At 45.4% G+C, this 16,347-nt stretch overlaps 3 protein-coding genes across 6 annotated transcripts; all 3 read left to right on the top strand.

Annotated features, from left to right (window-relative positions):
- Positions 1-2,751: 2,751 nt before the first annotated feature.
- On the top strand, positions 2,752-4,379 carry LOC100276900 (uncharacterized). 4 transcript variants are annotated; one of them, NM_001150599.2, is made up of 3 exons: positions 2,752-2,988; positions 3,411-3,676; positions 3,823-4,373. In NM_001150599.2, exons 2-3 carry the CDS (start codon positions 3,443-3,445, stop codon positions 4,201-4,203), a joined length of 615 nt encoding a protein of 204 aa, NP_001144071.1. In that variant the 5' UTR covers positions 2,752-2,988; positions 3,411-3,442; the 3' UTR covers positions 4,204-4,373. The 4 variants fall into 4 exon arrangements, with proteins under 4 accessions (NP_001144071.1, XP_008670842.1, XP_008670846.1 ...); XM_008672620.4 differs by having other exon boundaries at positions 2,760-3,203; positions 3,823-4,379; XM_008672624.3 differs by having other exon boundaries at positions 2,760-2,995; positions 3,823-4,379.
- A 563-nt stretch (positions 4,380-4,942) lies between these two features.
- Positions 4,943-9,715, top strand: LOC100191840 (uncharacterized). Its single transcript, NM_001137264.2, has 9 exons — positions 4,943-5,621; positions 5,707-5,798; positions 6,635-6,718; positions 7,194-7,271; positions 7,492-7,692; positions 7,808-7,915; positions 8,448-8,522; positions 8,679-8,878; positions 9,115-9,715. The coding sequence occupies exons 1-9, from the start codon at positions 5,021-5,023 to the stop codon at positions 9,197-9,199; spliced, it is 1,524 nt and encodes a 507-aa protein (NP_001130736.1). The 5' UTR covers positions 4,943-5,020; the 3' UTR covers positions 9,200-9,715.
- A 2,107-nt stretch (positions 9,716-11,822) lies between these two features.
- On the top strand, positions 11,823-16,289 carry LOC100281812 (uncharacterized). Its single transcript, NM_001368101.1, has 10 exons — positions 11,823-12,488; positions 12,584-12,684; positions 13,128-13,260; positions 13,475-13,566; positions 13,895-13,994; positions 14,087-14,159; positions 14,231-14,351; positions 15,286-15,405; positions 15,836-15,906; positions 16,000-16,289. Exons 1-10 carry the CDS (start codon positions 12,282-12,284, stop codon positions 16,095-16,097), a joined length of 1,116 nt encoding a protein of 371 aa, NP_001355030.1. The 5' UTR covers positions 11,823-12,281; the 3' UTR covers positions 16,098-16,289.
- The last annotated feature ends 58 nt before the right edge of the window (positions 16,290-16,347 follow it).

Raw genomic sequence — 16,347 nt, forward strand, 5'->3', positions numbered from 1 at the left:
AGTGAGCTTCTCTTCTCAATCAATCGGGACACTAAGTCCCCACAAGGACCACCACACAATTGGTGTCTCTTGCCTTGATTACAATTGAGTTGGGAACAAGAAAGAAAGAAGAAGAAAAGTGATCCAAGCTCTAGTCACTATTTGATTGGAATGAACTTTGGACTTGGGAGAGGATTTGATCTCTTGTTTGTGTCTTGGAATGAAGTCTAGAGCTCTTATATTGAATGCAATGGCTAAAAACTTGGATGCCTTGAAATGTGGTGGTTGGGGGGTATTTATAGCCCCAACCACCAAAGTGGCCGTTGGGGAAGGCTGCTGTCGTATGGCGCACCGGACAGTCCGTTGCGCCACCGAACACTGTCCGGTGCGCTAGCCACGTCACCCAACCGTTAGGGTTCGACCGTTGGAGCTCTGACAAGTGGGGACACCGGATAGTCCGGTGGTGCACCGGACAGTCATTGTACACTGTCCGGTGCGTCTTCTGGCGCCTGCTCTGACTTCTGCGCGCGTAGACACACACTGTTCACTTTTACTGTTCCTTGCAGACGACCGTTGGCGCGAAGTAGCCGTTGGTCCGCTGGCACACCGGACAGTCTGGTGTTACACCGGACAGTCTGGTGAATTATAGCGGAGCGGCCTCCCGAATTCCCGAAGCTGGCAAGTTCAGAGTGGATCCTCCTGGTGCACCGGACACTGTCCGGTGGCACACCGGACAGTCCAGTGCGCCAGACCAGGGCAGCCTTCGGTATAACTTTGCTCCTTTGTTTTGAACCCTTTCTTTTATCTTTGTATTGGTTTGTTGTGAACCTTTGGCACCTGTAGAGCATATATTCTAGAGCAAACTAGTTAGTTCAATAATTTATGTTGGGCAATTCAACCACCAAAATTCATATAGGAAAAGGTTTGACCCTATTTCCCTTTCAGTTTGCAAGAACCGAACCTCGGTAAAACAAATCACCGTGTCACACTCTTCATTTGCTTGTGATTTGTTTTCGCCCTCTCTTTCGGACTCGATTTTATTTTTAACGCTAACTCCGGCTTGTAGTGTGTGCTTAAGTTTATAATTTTCAGATTCCGCCTATTCACCCCCCTCTAGGCGACTTTCACCCTCCGATGCTGACGAGGTCGAAAAGCCTGCTTCCGTCGATGCAAATAGGAAGGGCAAGGTCACCTTTGCTGAACCCACTAAAACCTAGAAATCACTCTGCACCTGTAGTTCGAAGACCCTAGATCACTCACCATTAAACCCCAAAAGCCACCCATACCAAGACGACACCTGGCCCAACCTCTCCAAGGGCCTATCCTCCAGCTCCAACACACACCACCTCCTCTTAGCTCTAGAGAGCAACAAGCACCCCCTTCGATGGTAGGCGACATCGAAGAAGACGACCTCCACGAGGTTGAGGACCTCAGAATCAACTCTGAAGACAATCTACTGTTGAAAAGCCTCCACATGTGGAATAATCATTTACAAAAACAAAGGGAAATTCTCATAGCCAAGAGGCAGAAGAACGAAGTCCAATCCAGGATCAAGCCTCTTGTTGGGCACCCAGGAACGGGGTGCCCAAACAAAGTCCGAGAAGTCCATGCCGAGCAACCTTGCAAGCTCTCTAGAGCGCCTACATAGATCCAAGGCATGCTCGCTATGGGAAGGAAGCTTCATACCTTTTGGTAGCAGTCGCCATTGTCTAGAGTGTTGTGGATCCCATGGGGTGAGTCGGAGCTTCGTAGCTTCCGGTAGCATGCGAGCTCCACCCCGACCACGCTTCCGACGATGAAATTGCCTGCAAGCTCGGGAAGCCGACAAAGTGAGTCCAGCATCGGGGTGACAGAGGGGGAGGTGTCGGCGAATCCGAGAACAATGAACTGACGACACTTGCCTGTGACCACGGAAGGAGGCGCTGATACGATGCGGCAAGTGGAGCTTGGGCACGCGAACATCGATGAAGTTTCGCCTATGGCGTGGGAAGCAACAAATGACGGCGAACGATGGGCGAATACAAAACCTTACTGGAACATGGCGTCGCGGATATGCATCTCCGTGTGGGTTCCACTGCGAAAACGACGGACGTATTCACATTCACGCCCGCGCGCTGCTGAAGTCAGCCTAAGGGCATGTTCAGCCCCATTTAATATGGGGTTTATTGAGGAGTCTCTAAGGGGCTAAGTGAAAAAAATACAAAACATGGTCTCTTCGCGAAGGGTCCGTCTCTTTACGACTCTTTATACATGTTATCTCTTAGCTGTATTTATTATCCAGAGTCTCAGGGTTGTAACATGCAATCTTTTAGTCGTCTCTTGTATTTTGAAAACCGAAGCGGAGTCTCAGGGTGGTACATGCCCTAAGTATTCGAATCCATCCAGCTGATCGTGTTTCCAACATGAGTGATGTCATCCCGGCTTATCATGACTAGTTTGAGAGCCACTAAGGGGGCGTTTGAATGCACTAGAACTAATAGTTAGTTGGCTAAAAATTGTTAGTGGAATTAGCTAGCTAACAAATAACTACCTAACTATTAACTAATTTAACAAAAATAGCTAATAGCTGAACTATTAGCTAGAGTGTTTGGATGTCTGAATTAATTTTAGCCACTAACTATTAGTTATAGTGCATTCAAACACCCCCTAAATCAGAGAAAATTTAAGAAACTAAAATTTCATTATTATTCAATTTTAAATAAAAAAAGAGATTTTAGCCCCTAGGTTTTTCTTAACTCCCAAATATCCCTCATTGTTTGGGCATTCCGCCTCATCAATGCCGACCGTTTGGGTCGCTAGACGGTCGCCACGCCCGCGGTCCAGCGTTGGCATCCGTCCTGCAAGCCTGCAACCCAACCTTGAACCTTGCCTGTTCTTCTTCGATTTATTAGCCCAGCGTTCTCCCTCTCTCGTGGGCGTGGCGACGACTTGGAGGCCATCGCTGCCGCCCTACGCCAGGTGCCCAGATCATCTGCGGCCCCTTCGCCGGCGACGATCACCATCCATCAGGTACGTGGTACGCCCAGCCCTTGCTCTTCCCTTCCTGCTGTGAGAAACAGGGCATCCAAACCCTATCTTGCTATTTGCATCCGGATCTTATCTAAATAGCGTATATATGCATGTATTATATGCCTACTAACTTGGATTCTTTCCCAAAATTATCATTTCCATTACTGGGTCCGCCCCTGGTTGGATCGCTGGTTTTGGGGCAACGCCTCGTCCATGTGAGCCTCATTCCGCAAGTGGATTAAGTTATTTGTACCTTTCATATGCTGTATAAGTACTACGTATTTCAGCGTCATGTGTTCTACCAGTGTTGAGATACTGCTAACTAGTGAATTTCCATCATGCATTTGTGCACATTACTTCTGTGTTACATGACAACTTGATTGTGTAGAGTGCTCAATGTCTTCCCCTTCACCCTTTTGCAGAAATAGGATCAAGCGCTTGAACTTACAGCGAGATGGAAAATGATAGAAGGCAACTTGGTCAGATCGATCCAAGAAGAGCCCGCTTTCCTTGCTGCATAGTATGGACTCCAATACCATTCATCACTTGGTTGGTGCCCTTTATCGGTCACATTGGCATCTGCAGAGAAGACGGTGTAATTCTGGACTTCTCTGGTCCACATTTTGTATCAGTTGACAATTTTGCATTCGGAGCTGTTGCGCGCTACATTCAAGTAAACTGCGATGAGGTTTGTACCCTGCAGTTTATGCTCTTCTCTATGACTTGCCGCCGTCACATATCGGTGTAGAAATCGAAGTGCTGTATGTTCGAATCATGCTAGTGCTTAGCCACTTACCACCACACCTAATATTGATCATCCTTGGGAATCTGCAGTGCTATAAGCTTATTGAACCTGAAGGAGATGCCACGTGGGACGGCGCGCTGAAGAAAGGCACGCAGGAGTTCCAAAACAGGAACTACAACCTGTTCACCTGCAACTGCCACTCCTTTGTCGCAAACAATCTGAACAGGCTGTTTTATTCCGGCCACGACGAATGGAATGTGGTCAGCTTGGCTGCTGTGATGTTCTTACGAGGCCGCTGGGTGAGCACGGCATCGGTGGTGAAGACCTTATTGCCATTTGCAGTTGTGCTTTCCATCGGTACCTTCCTTGGCGGCACGACCTTCCTGACCGGCCTTCTTGCTTTCGCCGCTGCGATGACTGTCTGGTTCCTTGTGGGCACCTACTGCATCAAAGGTCTCATAGAGTTGTGATTAGAGTATGTTAGACTCGTTGTAGGGGGTTCAAGGGTGGCATATTTTTAAGAGTTCAAGCGTGGCACATTTTTATTTGTATTGCATTCCTGTATAATGGATTCTTGATGTTATTCATGCACCTATATGTTCCAAATTCCGAATGAATTGATGCACTTGTCTGTTGATTCCCTTCATTTGTGCTGTCGAAGGATCATGCTACAGCCAGATGCCCAGAACTCTATGTTACATGACCATGTTTTGAATTCAGGGTTTAAATCAAGAAAAGCCTGCGTTCAGTACAGATTTCTACTTGCCGATTTGCCATGTACGTACTCCGTATCAAAGATTCAATAAAGCGAATGGTGTTGGGTGGTAATTTGCAAGTAATATTCGTTCTCGTGCACTAATTACTGCTAAGTTCGTTTTATCATGTGCAAGGGGCTGTCACCTACTCACCCAAGTTCAGTGACCTCGACGAATCAGGACCAGATTTTTCATTTTTCAGCGGCCAACGTGGCTGCATCTCAAATCTACACAGCACTCATTTTGCTGGAAGATGGGAATTCGCACGACCAAAGCACGCGGTATGTCACATATTCACATGCAGTTCAGAATGAACTATGAAGGAATTCTGCATGAATGGAGGTATTCGGAATCATTTATCCCCAGTCTCGCTCATTCTGATCAAGCGGGCGACCACGATGGTTTCGTCGTTGCAATCCAACGGCGGATGCTGCGCCCCAACTTAGCTTATCAGATATCTCCAGCCCGCGCGGGCGGCCGGGCGCTGCAGTAGCGCAGCGCAGCCACGCCGCGGCAACAGCAACACCGCACCATGGCGCTTCTTCTTCATCCCCGCCTCCCGTCCCATCCTTTCCGCGCGGCAGCCCACCACCACCACGCCATCTCGGACGCCTCTTGCTTCCTTACCCTCCACGGCCCCGGAAGGAAGCGCCGCATGCTGCTCGCGGCGGTCACGTGCCGCGCAGCCAGGGTCAAGGAGCCCGCTCCGAGCGCAGGCGCCTCGCCTCCGCCGCCGCCACAGGCGCTGACGAAGGAGGCGCACAAGTACTTCGACCACGCCGTGGTCACCGTCCGCGCGGGCGACGGCGGGCACGGCGCCGTGCTCGCCATGCCGCCGGCGCCCTCCGCGGACGCCGCCAAGCCCCGCGGCAGGTTCAACCGGGGCGAGAAGAAGAGCAAGAAGGTGTCGTACAAGCGCAACTACGACGGGTCCGTGGCGCTGCCGACGGGCGGGCACGGCGGCGACGTTGTGGTGTACGCCGACGAGGCCGAGGAGACGCTGCTGCGGTTCCACGAGAAGGCGCGGTACTGCGCCAAACGGGGAGGGAACGTGGGCGCCGCTGGCGGCACGCTCAGCTCGCGGATGCACAGCGGGTTCGCCGGGGAGACGCTCAGGATACCCGTGCCTGTAGGTCTGTGGACTCGGTGCCGTGAATTTCGAGCATTTTTTGTGCGGGGATTGGCCTTTTTGATGGATGCATTCGCATCGAATTGCAGGAACTGTTGTGAAACGCAAGAAGGGGGCTGTTCTGGCGGATTTGGCTCATCACTGTGATGAAGTGCTCGTTGCTAGAGGTGGACAGGGCGGAGTGAGTAGTTACTTCTTGACTACTCTGTCACGCTGATGCAAGAGGAAATGTGGATTCCAGTCCTAAACTCACACTGTCCCTAATTTTATGAATTATTGAAGGACAAAAACTTATTACTGTAACTAAACTCACACTGTCCCTAGTTTTAGCTTGTCTGTAGCGTTTGGGGGCCTGGTCAGGGGAGTTTGGGTCTTTATCTCTAAACGTCAGTGTTCTAACTAGGTCAAGTTTGTTAAGTTGTTTGGGTTGTGTCAGTTTGTAAAGTTTTTTTCTCTTTTAATATATTGGAATGGCAAATCTTTTGTCTTTCCCTTTCAAAAAACTCTTTTCGACATCCTAAATGGTGTGGAGTGTAGTAAGCATTTTTTTAGCATGTTAATTTTGCAATACTAGTGTAAGCACAAACCTCGGTGGTATGAAGTGTGTTAAGAATTGCAGTTACCCCGTTTTCAACATCCTGAGATGCAGCTGTACAGTTTTGACACATTTGAAGTATATATATGCATGTGCAGCACTGCAGCCTTTTGCGTAGGTCCAGTAACTTGATTTTGATGTTGTGCTATAAAATATGCAATGGGTGGCACACTTGTCTATGATCTTAGGTGTACTTGATTTCTGCTAAGGCAGCTACTTAATCAATAGTAGTTATGCATATTCCTTATCGGTACTGAGCATGTAGTGTAAATGATCTAGAACCACGCAGGACCTCTTACATTTTTTTAGAAAAAAGAAAAATTCCCCTTTGTTCACTATGACTATTCCGTTTATTTGGTAAAGTAAGTATACTGGATCCACATTAGGGTTTTACATGCTTAATATGTTTATTTATTTTGCAGATCAGCTTGATTGATGTGCCTGAGTACAAGAGGAGGAAAGCCATGGCTTTATCCCCAAACATCATGCGAGATACTAGTGACAAAGTAAGTTGTGTCACTTATGGTTAACTTCAGGGTTGTGTCACTTATGTCTCTTGTTGGATCTTTTAAGTTGGGAAAGGATTGATTAAAAATAGATGTCTCTGTAGTCTGTACTACTTGTATTATCAGCCCATCGGATAGGAAACCAGTCTAGCTGACCGTCTCTTCTCCATCTCTGCATGCACTTTGTAAATGTCCAGTTGCTTGCATATCTCTGATGTCATGTTAACTGATGCACAAATTGATCTAAACTTCCACAAGCAGCAGTTGATGACTGATCATGAGAATAATACATATGATGCTCAAGTGCTAATGTCAACAGTCTGCTATAAATTCCTTACTGAACACTGAACTTCTTGTATTCATTTTTGTCACCATTGTGGATTTTGATAGCTTAAAGATTTCGAGGTGATTTTACTGTCTACTATTGTCAAGTCCAAAGTATGTTTCGTGATTCTGTTGCCTCTATTATCTTCAGGTATTAACGCATGGTCAACCTGGTGAGGAAGTAAGCTTGGAGTTGATCTTAAGGGTAGTTGCTGATGTTGGCCTTGTGGTATGACGTTTTACTAATCCACACATCTCGAGTTTTATGGAGAAAGAAATTGTTTTCACCATTTTGTTAAATGTTTCATGTTCATGTATCATATAACAGAGTCAACCCTGTTTCCTTTTAGGATGCAGATGTTTGATTATCCAAATTTTGAGGCTTGCTTCAAATTTATTTCTTTGGCATGTCACCATGTTGTTATAAGTTGTCTTAATTGCATCTTCAGGGACTTCCAAATGCTGGAAAGTCAACACTTCTATCAGCTATAACACTTGCAAGACCAGACATTGCTGATTATCCATTCACTACATTAATGCCCAATCTTGGCCGACTTGGTGGAGATCCTGCTTTAGGGGCGTTACAGTTTTCCTCAGAAGCAACATTGGCAGATTTGCCAGGTCTAATTGAGGGCGCTCATCTAGGAAAGGTAATGCTTTTACTTCTATATGCTCTGCTTGCTCCTAATTACTTTTCTTTGGAACTTTCATATCACTTCTCACTGTTTCATTTGGACTTATCATGTGGTTTAATTAATTTTTCAGGGCCTTGGCCGCAATTTCTTAAGACATTTAAGGAGAACTAGAGTAATCGTCCATGTTGTCGATGCTGCTGCAGATGACCCTGTCAATGATTATAAGATTGTTAGAGAAGTACTAATTTCTAATTGCTTTCATCACTCTCATGTGCTGTTTGGCTTTCCCGTCTCAGTATTACAATGTTCATGATCTATCTGATCTGCTTGTTACCCTAGCATTAATAGTGAGATTGTTTGATAAACACTTATATATGTTGTCATGAGCAGAATCATATTGCCAGATTGAGTGTATGGTAAACTTAATGAGAGTTCAAGGGATGACAAGTGTTACGAGTGTATCAATGTAACAATTTGCTCCTGATATCTGGCTTTTAGACCAGTTCTGATTCTGAGAATACCAGGCTTCTAAACAGTTAGTAAGAGGCAACTAGGATCTTAAAATATAAGTTGCTTTCTTAAAGGAGTTAGTAGAAATATAGGATCTTAGAATAAAACTTGCTTTCTTAAAGGATTACAAAATAATAATTGGGTGTATCAGGCTTGTGATTTGTGGAAGTGAAAACTGAACCATTTGTTTATACCTCTACATTTTGTTCTCAAGTCAAGGTGCAGTTTTGAACAGTGATCTGACATGTAGCTCTTTGCAGGAATTAAGGATGTATAACCCCCAATACCTGGAGCGACCTTATGTTGTGGTCCTCAACAAAATTGATCTTCCTAAGGTGCACTTAAATTCCTTAATTTGGGTCAAGACGTCAAGTTGTTTTCTTCCTAGTTTCAGTGACGTTATTCTCTATTCAAAACAATATCATGAAAATTTGATTTCATATTTGATATGTCAGGTATTTTAACTATTGTAGCGTTGATTTCCCTCGTAGGCCCAAGATAGACTATCTGCACTGGTCTTAGAGATATCTTCAATTGGATGTGAAGAAGGGCATGAGCAAAGTGGCAGCAAAGATAACCTAAATGGACGAGTAAGTGATCATCAGGTCTTATCAGAGGCTAAAGCTGAAGGTGTTGAAAAGGAGCTCGGGGACTATCCAAGACCTGAAGCTGTCGTGGCTGCTAGCGTATTGTATGTCCCATCACCTTACCACACTAGACAAATGTTTATAATTTTTCAATTTTTAAGCGGTTCATATTGAAGTTCATAAATGTGCTGTTCTTTTCCTCTGGGCTGCCAAATCTTCTAGAACTAGGACCTTCGTAGCCCTGGAAGCAAAAATATCTTTCTAGCTTGACGTCTGCTTATCTCTTGTCCTGTTATAATGTCGATCCAGTTTGTTTAACCCTGTTGCCTTGGTTCTGCAGGAGGCATATCGGGATCGACGAGATGCTGAAGGAGATAAGGGCAGCCCTGAGAAAATGCTTTGATCACAAGTTACCAGAACATTGAGCAAAGTAAGTTAGCATAAATATAGGCTAAATAGTACCATAGTCCAGTTCCAGTAGCAGAAAAGGGAATGAACTGGATGCCCCCCTGGCACATACTGAAGAATCCCCAACGGCAGTTAAATCCATGGAGAGTTTTCTGAAGCAACGGCACCAGCGGTTTCTGAAGGGTGAAAACACTAATGCTGGAGCACAGCGGTTTTTCAGGCGTCGTTTGTAACACGGGTTCTCCAGTGAAATTTCTGCGAAAATTGAATTTGTTGTCGTCCACAGCTGCCGTTTGTAGGTGACAGTACAACGTATGTGAATAGATTAGTTTGAGTTATGTCGGCGCTGTCATTGTATCATTCGTCTCCAATCTGCGCAGATTTGCAGTGTAGCATTCATCTCTTGTCTGCACAGATGCACGATGCGGCATTTGTCTTCTGTGGTTTCAGTCCTGTGTACTACAAGAAATACACTTTGATGGAACTATCGCTTTGTGACAACAATTTCATTTCACGAATCAATGTGATGTGCCATCTCCAGGTCTGCACTGACCACTGATGCATTTTACGCTAGGGGTGGAAACGAGCCGAGCTCAACTCGGCTCGTTCATCTGGCGAGCTCGGAAAACCGGCTCGGCTCGACTCACTCCGGACTCGCCGCCTAGCCATAAATGTAAATTTGTTCTCTAAATTATAATATAAAATCTTAAAAATATAGATTATTTTTGTATAGTAATATCAGATAACATAAACTATTGTCTACTCGGTACTAATATTATATGCTAACTAAGATTTTATGTAATAAATTGTTGTTGGGTCGAGCCACGAGCCAGCTCGCGAGCTGCACCGAGCCAAGCCGAGCTGGCTCGCTCTTTTTACGAGCCACAAAAATAGACTCGGTTCGAGATCGTTCTGAGCGTCGAGCCGGTCCGAGCCGAGCTGCTACGAACCCGAGCCAGCTCGTTGAGCTCGAGCTTTTTTTCGAGCCCTATTTTACGCCCATCGGGCCAGGGAACTCAACACACCTCGCGTTGCGTGCTTCCTTCTCTCACAAAAGCGGGCATCTCTTCTGCAAACGTCCCAGATTTTATATGCACGTGATCACTGTACTTGCACCGACGTTGCCATTTCTGAAAGACGATGAACAGGGCCGGTCCTGACAATTCGGGGGCCCTAAGCGAAAATATATGTAGAGGCCTTATACGGAGGTTTGAGTCTGCTAATTTTTTTCAACTTTTAAATGGATACCCGAAGAATAAAAGAAGTTGATGATTTATACAATTTTATTCTAAATGATATGACTAGAAACACTGTTACAATATTACAATATTTTATGAGTCGTAAAATTATATAAATTATGTAATATAACTCTGTATTTATTTTGAGAGTGAGTATTTTACTTTTAATTTGTCAAACTAACCTAAAACTTAAAATGCACAATAAACTAAATCTAAATACATTGATCAAATTTTCTGAAAACAAAAATCAGCAAATTAAACTAAAATTAAGCAACATAGGTTATCGGGGTCAGCCCTTCGGTAAGCTAGAATTAAGAAACGCGACAGGCACATGTGTACAACACCTTTCGTCTTTCCCGCACCAATCAATATTTAGTATTCGTCGTCAAACAGATTGTTGCGCGTTACCTCGAAGAGATGATTGCCAGAAAATCAGAGAGATGTAACAAATGAACAAGAATAGAGATTATCTATAATGTATATGTATTTGACACAGGGCCGGGCCAAGGCACGTGCGAGCCGTGTGCTCGCACAGGGCCTCCAAAAATTAAGGGCCTCAAAACTTAGTAGATGTATATATTCTAGTTTTATGATCTTCTACACATGTTAATATATAGCACATATTTTTCTCTCTACCATACCACTGCGCTGAAGCAAAACTACCGAGCGCTCCACTAAAGAATAAATCTTCGTAGAATCTTAACATATCTGTCCGCGTGAATGAAGTTCTCTAAATTAAAGCTACTAAATTCATATTTGTGTTCTACTATGATAAAAAAAGACATATTATTTAGCCACAATAGCATTCGAGAGTGAAGCTTTGGAGAAGATCGAATATAAGCATATTGTACAAATTTTCTTTAAAACCCACCAAAAGAACGATGTTATTCAAATAAAATAGAAATGTTTCTTTAGATATTCTATTGCAATATATATTACTGCAACTTGCAGATTGTTATTATTGGTTGTTAATAAAAACATATATTACACTGCTTTAGATTTGGGGGGAAAATTTGGTGCAGCTGGCTGCAAACCAGAATGTTTGCAGCCCCTCACAAAAAATGAGGATTGACCCCACCCGCAGCAGCAATAACACAACTAAAACGTTATCTGGTGGACCTGCAGGTGGGGTCAATCCTCATTTTTTGTGAGGAGCTACAAACATTCTGGTTTGCAGCCGGCTGCACCAAATTTTTTACCTAGATTTGGCACAGGGCCTCAAATTTCACTGGCCCGGCCCTGATTTGACATAAGCTGGACAAATGGGGCCCTGCCGAACTTGGGGGCCCTGAGCGGTCGCATACCCTGTATACCCTCAGGGCCGGCCATGACGATGAAGCCACCAACGTTGAAGTCTGATACGGATCGCGTTGGTTTTCAGGCTCCGTTTTGAAAGTTGAAACTCGTGGGGTGCGCCGCTCCGCAGTTCGCAAGTCCAACGGCAACGCCCATTGGCTCTGCAGTTCAAACAAGCTTGCACCGCCGAGACTCGAGGTCGGCACGGCCGGTTGCGCTTGCGCCGGGAAGGCAGCTACGTGCCAGGCTGACGCGTGCGCGGCCGGCTGATTCGCACAATGCACGAGCCGTCAGCTTGCGCCAGCGCATGCAGATGCAGGCGCGCCGCGCGCGGCCGGCCCGAGCATATCCACTGGATGCGGGCGTCGATTCCGTGGCGCACTCCGCCAGCCTTGCCCCCTCCTCCGTCCAACGCCTCGCGCCGCGGCGGCCGGCCGCCTCCCTCGTCTCGCCTGCAGTCTACTCCCTAAAAAGAAGCAAATGCTAAGCCACCAAGCAGAGCAGAGCAGAGCTGCGGAACCGCACCAAGGTCCATCGCCCGCCAGTCCACCACCGCTGCTGTCCTATGGCGGGGACCGGCGGCGAGGGTGCGGTCGGGAAGGTGACTTGCGCGGCATGGATACGGCGGCGGGACGACTACGGCGGGCCGCCCGGCGTCTCCCGTCTTCTCGTGGCGTTCGGCCGCCGGTCCACGGCCTCGTCCCCGCCGCTCGTCGACCTCCTCGAGTTCGACGCCAAGGCATCCGCACTCGCCTCCGAGTCCGAGCCCCTGGCGAGTGCTTCCCCCGTGCACCCTGCTCTGCTTGGCCGGCATGATCGCGAGCCGGGCTTATGCTAATGGGCGCGCGCTTGCCTGTGGTTTTGCAGGCGAGGGTCACCGTGGGTGAGGATGCAGCGGACACGCCGCGCGCGATCGCCGTGCATCCCGGCGGCCGGGAGCTCGTCTGCGCAACCGCCAAAGGGTGCAGGTGGGCTGTTTTCCCTGTTGATGCTACAATTCTAGTTCGAATTTCTCCTTGTAGATGCTAAATCGCTGTTAAACTTTGTCGGTAACAAGTTGCTATAGTACTTGAAATGTGCTTATGCCTTAGACATTGTTGGGTTGATTTGGTTCGTATGGGCAAAGGATTGAACTGTCACCTCATGCCTGCCTGCCTGAACTTCACTAGGAGTTTGAAGTTGTTTTCCCCAATGCTGAATTACACATTCTTCAGGTTTGTAACGTAGAACGTTCTGAAGCGTGTATCTAGCTAGCTGCACTCCTTGTAATATCAGAATTAGCCCTCTATTAAAATTCAAAAGAAAACTAGCCCTTTGTTTTCTATATGTGGATCACTTCTTTTTCGTAGTCTTATTCTTTTTCATACTATAAAATAATTATTATGCTACTATTATTTTGTTACTTTTGTAGGCTCTTTAATCTAGTTTATAAAGACTTCGGTGTTCACCTTATTTCAAGAGATGCTTCACCTCTCCAATCTGTTGGGCCTCAAAAATGTTTAGCATTCAGCACTGATGGTGCTAAGTTTGCTGTTGGTGGTGAGGTATGAGCTCATCTTTTCTTGTTATTCCAATTTCCAATTATTTAACCTTTTTTACTATATTAATGATGTTATATGAGTTTCATTTTTGTTTGAAGTATTGATCATCCATATGGTGGTAATTTTCGAAATAACTTTTCTTCAAGAGTCATGACATATGGTTTACTAAATTTTGAATGTTACATCTACAATTCACTAGCCTATTTCACAATGACAGGATGGACATCTCAGAATATTTCATTGGCCAAGTCTTATTACGATTTTAGACGAACCTAAAGCTCACAAATCCTTCCGTGACATGGACATCAGGTGAAAGAAATGAGGAAGCGTTTTCTGTTCCTATTAGATAAAAAAATCCTATCCCCTGCTGAATTGATGCATGCATCATTAATATATTACCTCATGCTTTGGGTTGGCTACTTACTCAGATATATAAGATTCATTCTGTTACAATGCACATAATGAATCTTCTAGCTGCCTAGTATCATGGTAGTTTTACTTTTTACTATAGCCTTTGTCTTAAATTTCCTTGCTCAGAAGAGATACACATTGGTTACTTTTTTTTGCAAGATGAAGAGCCTAAATTCATTTCCTTAATCTTAGATCCTGATACAGTGCTTGTCCCCTTCTCATGTAGCTTAGACTCAAAGTTTTTAGTTTCATCATCCACTGATGGCTCTGCAAGAATATGGAACATTGATGAGGGGTCTCCACTAACCAATTTGACAAGAGCTTCGGTACAGTATGATATTTTGTTGTAATTGCCTGTCATGATAGTTGAAACTGAATTGTTTCGTCTGATCTTCTCGTTCCTTCTGTTTATTTACAGGATGAGAAGATTGAGTATTGCCGCTTTTCTAGGGATGGAGCCAAACCTTTCCTGTTTTGCACACTTGTAAAAGGTAATCCTTTGGATGAATTTAAATAAGTGCACCAGCAGCCAGCTATAGTTCAGTTTTTGTCTCTTAAATAGGTCATGATGTTTTGACTATGGCGGTGGACATAAGTAATTGGAAGAGAATCGGTTACAAAAGATTTTCAGCAAAGCCCATTTCCACACTCGCAATTAGCTTGGATGGGAAGTATCTTGCACTGTAAGTGGATGAGACGCTGGCATTTAATTTGGGTCTGCAAATACATTTCTGTCTAGAGCTTTTACTTTTCTAGGAACCCCTGTATTGGCAAACTTTGAAATGGCTCATGATAGTTTTTATTTCCTAGAATTTAAGCAGTTTCATCGTCGTTCTTAGCATTCCCGCGAAAGGGCCTCTAGCCTAGCGGTTAAGGACTTCCGAGTAGCACCTCCAAGTCCTGAGTTCGATTCCTATCGGGAGCGAATTTTCAGGCTTGGTTAAAAAAATCCCCTCGTTGTGCCCCATCCGCTCTCCGGTTACGATGTCCTGTGCGCCACCCTCCGGTTGGGCCGTTGCAGAGTAGACAGTTGACGTCGGCCCGTTAGTGATGGGGGGCCAGGGTTCAGAGATTTTCTCGGCCGGGACCATTGTTTCGGTCTCTTCTTATATGGAATACCGGGAGGGCGGTCTTTTCCTCCCCGGCTGAGTTTTTTTTTCTTAGCATTCCCTGTCAGCTGTCCTTGTTGTATACTTTGTTGACCTGAAAACACTATTTGTGTTATTATATATTTTTATGTATATGCTGATAAGCAGTGGCTGAAAGTATCTTTGTAGCTGTGTACTATTTCTGAAAATTTGCAAAGATGCAACCGTTGGAAGATAAATAGTGACCACATAACCTGAAGCGCGTCCAACTGACTGAATAAAGTATTAGCTAGTCAACGGATAATAGTTATGCTATAGCAGGCTCTTAATGAATTGATTTGATTGAAAACTCAAGGTACCTGCTTTGTTTCCTTCTTTAGAAAAAGGAGCTTATCCACTAGCGATGCCTTCGAAAATTGACATTAACATTGTAATCTGAATCTGTCAATAGGAGTATTTGACAACCAGGGTTTGATTTTCCTCAATCTGAGGTGCCATTAAATATGATACAGTTTTCACCCTTTTTTAGAGGAAACCGTGATGGCGACTTTTGCGCCGTAGAAGTAAAGAAGATGGAGGTTGCTCACTGGAGCAAGAAGGTTCATCTTGGCTTCCCAGTTTCCTCCATTGAGTTCTGCCCTAGTGAAAGGTAATATTTCTCTCTGTTGCAAGAAGAGACAAACCGACAGGTTAGCATTACTAAGCACTTCATTACTTAAGTAGATATATGGAGGGCACAAGTGTCTTGTTGTGTAGCACAGGGAATGAGGGAAGGGAACCTTGGAAGAGATAACCAGTCCTGCATTCCGACAAGAATATTCATTAGGCCCTCTGTCGTCGAAATAGAATGAAAAGTGGATAATAAATAGGCTACAAACTCACGATATAGGACTACTTTGCATATTTATTCATGTCCACCATAAATACGCCAAGGTTTTCCAATGGGACAAGCCAAAAAAAAATCATCCACATGACCATATCCATCCATCTACAGCTACTCAAACTCAACATGTCTGGCTTTTGCGCGATCCTCCCGCTTGCACTGGTGATATGATACATGCATTACTATGATATTGTAGGGTTGTAATCTCCACCTCACATCAATGGGGAGCAGAGATAACAAAGCTCGACGTCCCTCCTGAATGGAAAGGTACGCGTCTGTCCGTGTGGCCGTGCCGTGACCATGTCTCTCTGTAGTCTGCAAACTCACCAAAACGCGGACCACCTGTGCTGTGCTGCGCAGTGTGGCAGATCTGGCTGGCGCTGCTGAGCCTCTTCGTGTCGTCGGCCGTCCTCTTCTACGCCTTCTTCACGCACGCGAGGCTCAACCTGAGGCCGTAGAAGAAGACAGCCAGTCACCTCTCAAAATCTCTGATGGCGAGTCCTCAAGGCATGAGGGCTGTTGCCGACTGCGACCACACCTCGCTGTTTGCTGCGGCGTGCTTTGTACCTGAACCCGTTCCTGGTTTTCACACCTTGTGTTACAGATAGACAACAGATGAGATTGCTCTTGACCTCTCTCAATAATAATTGACGGAAGAAGCACGGTGCATTCTGCCCTGCTTCGCTGGGCAGCGTACTATTCAACCCG

The sequence above is a fragment of the Zea mays genome, chromosome 1, assembly GCF_902167145.1.
Source record: "Zea mays cultivar B73 chromosome 1, Zm-B73-REFERENCE-NAM-5.0, whole genome shotgun sequence".
In the NCBI taxonomy this organism is placed as follows: Eukaryota; Viridiplantae; Streptophyta; class Magnoliopsida; order Poales; family Poaceae; genus Zea; species Zea mays.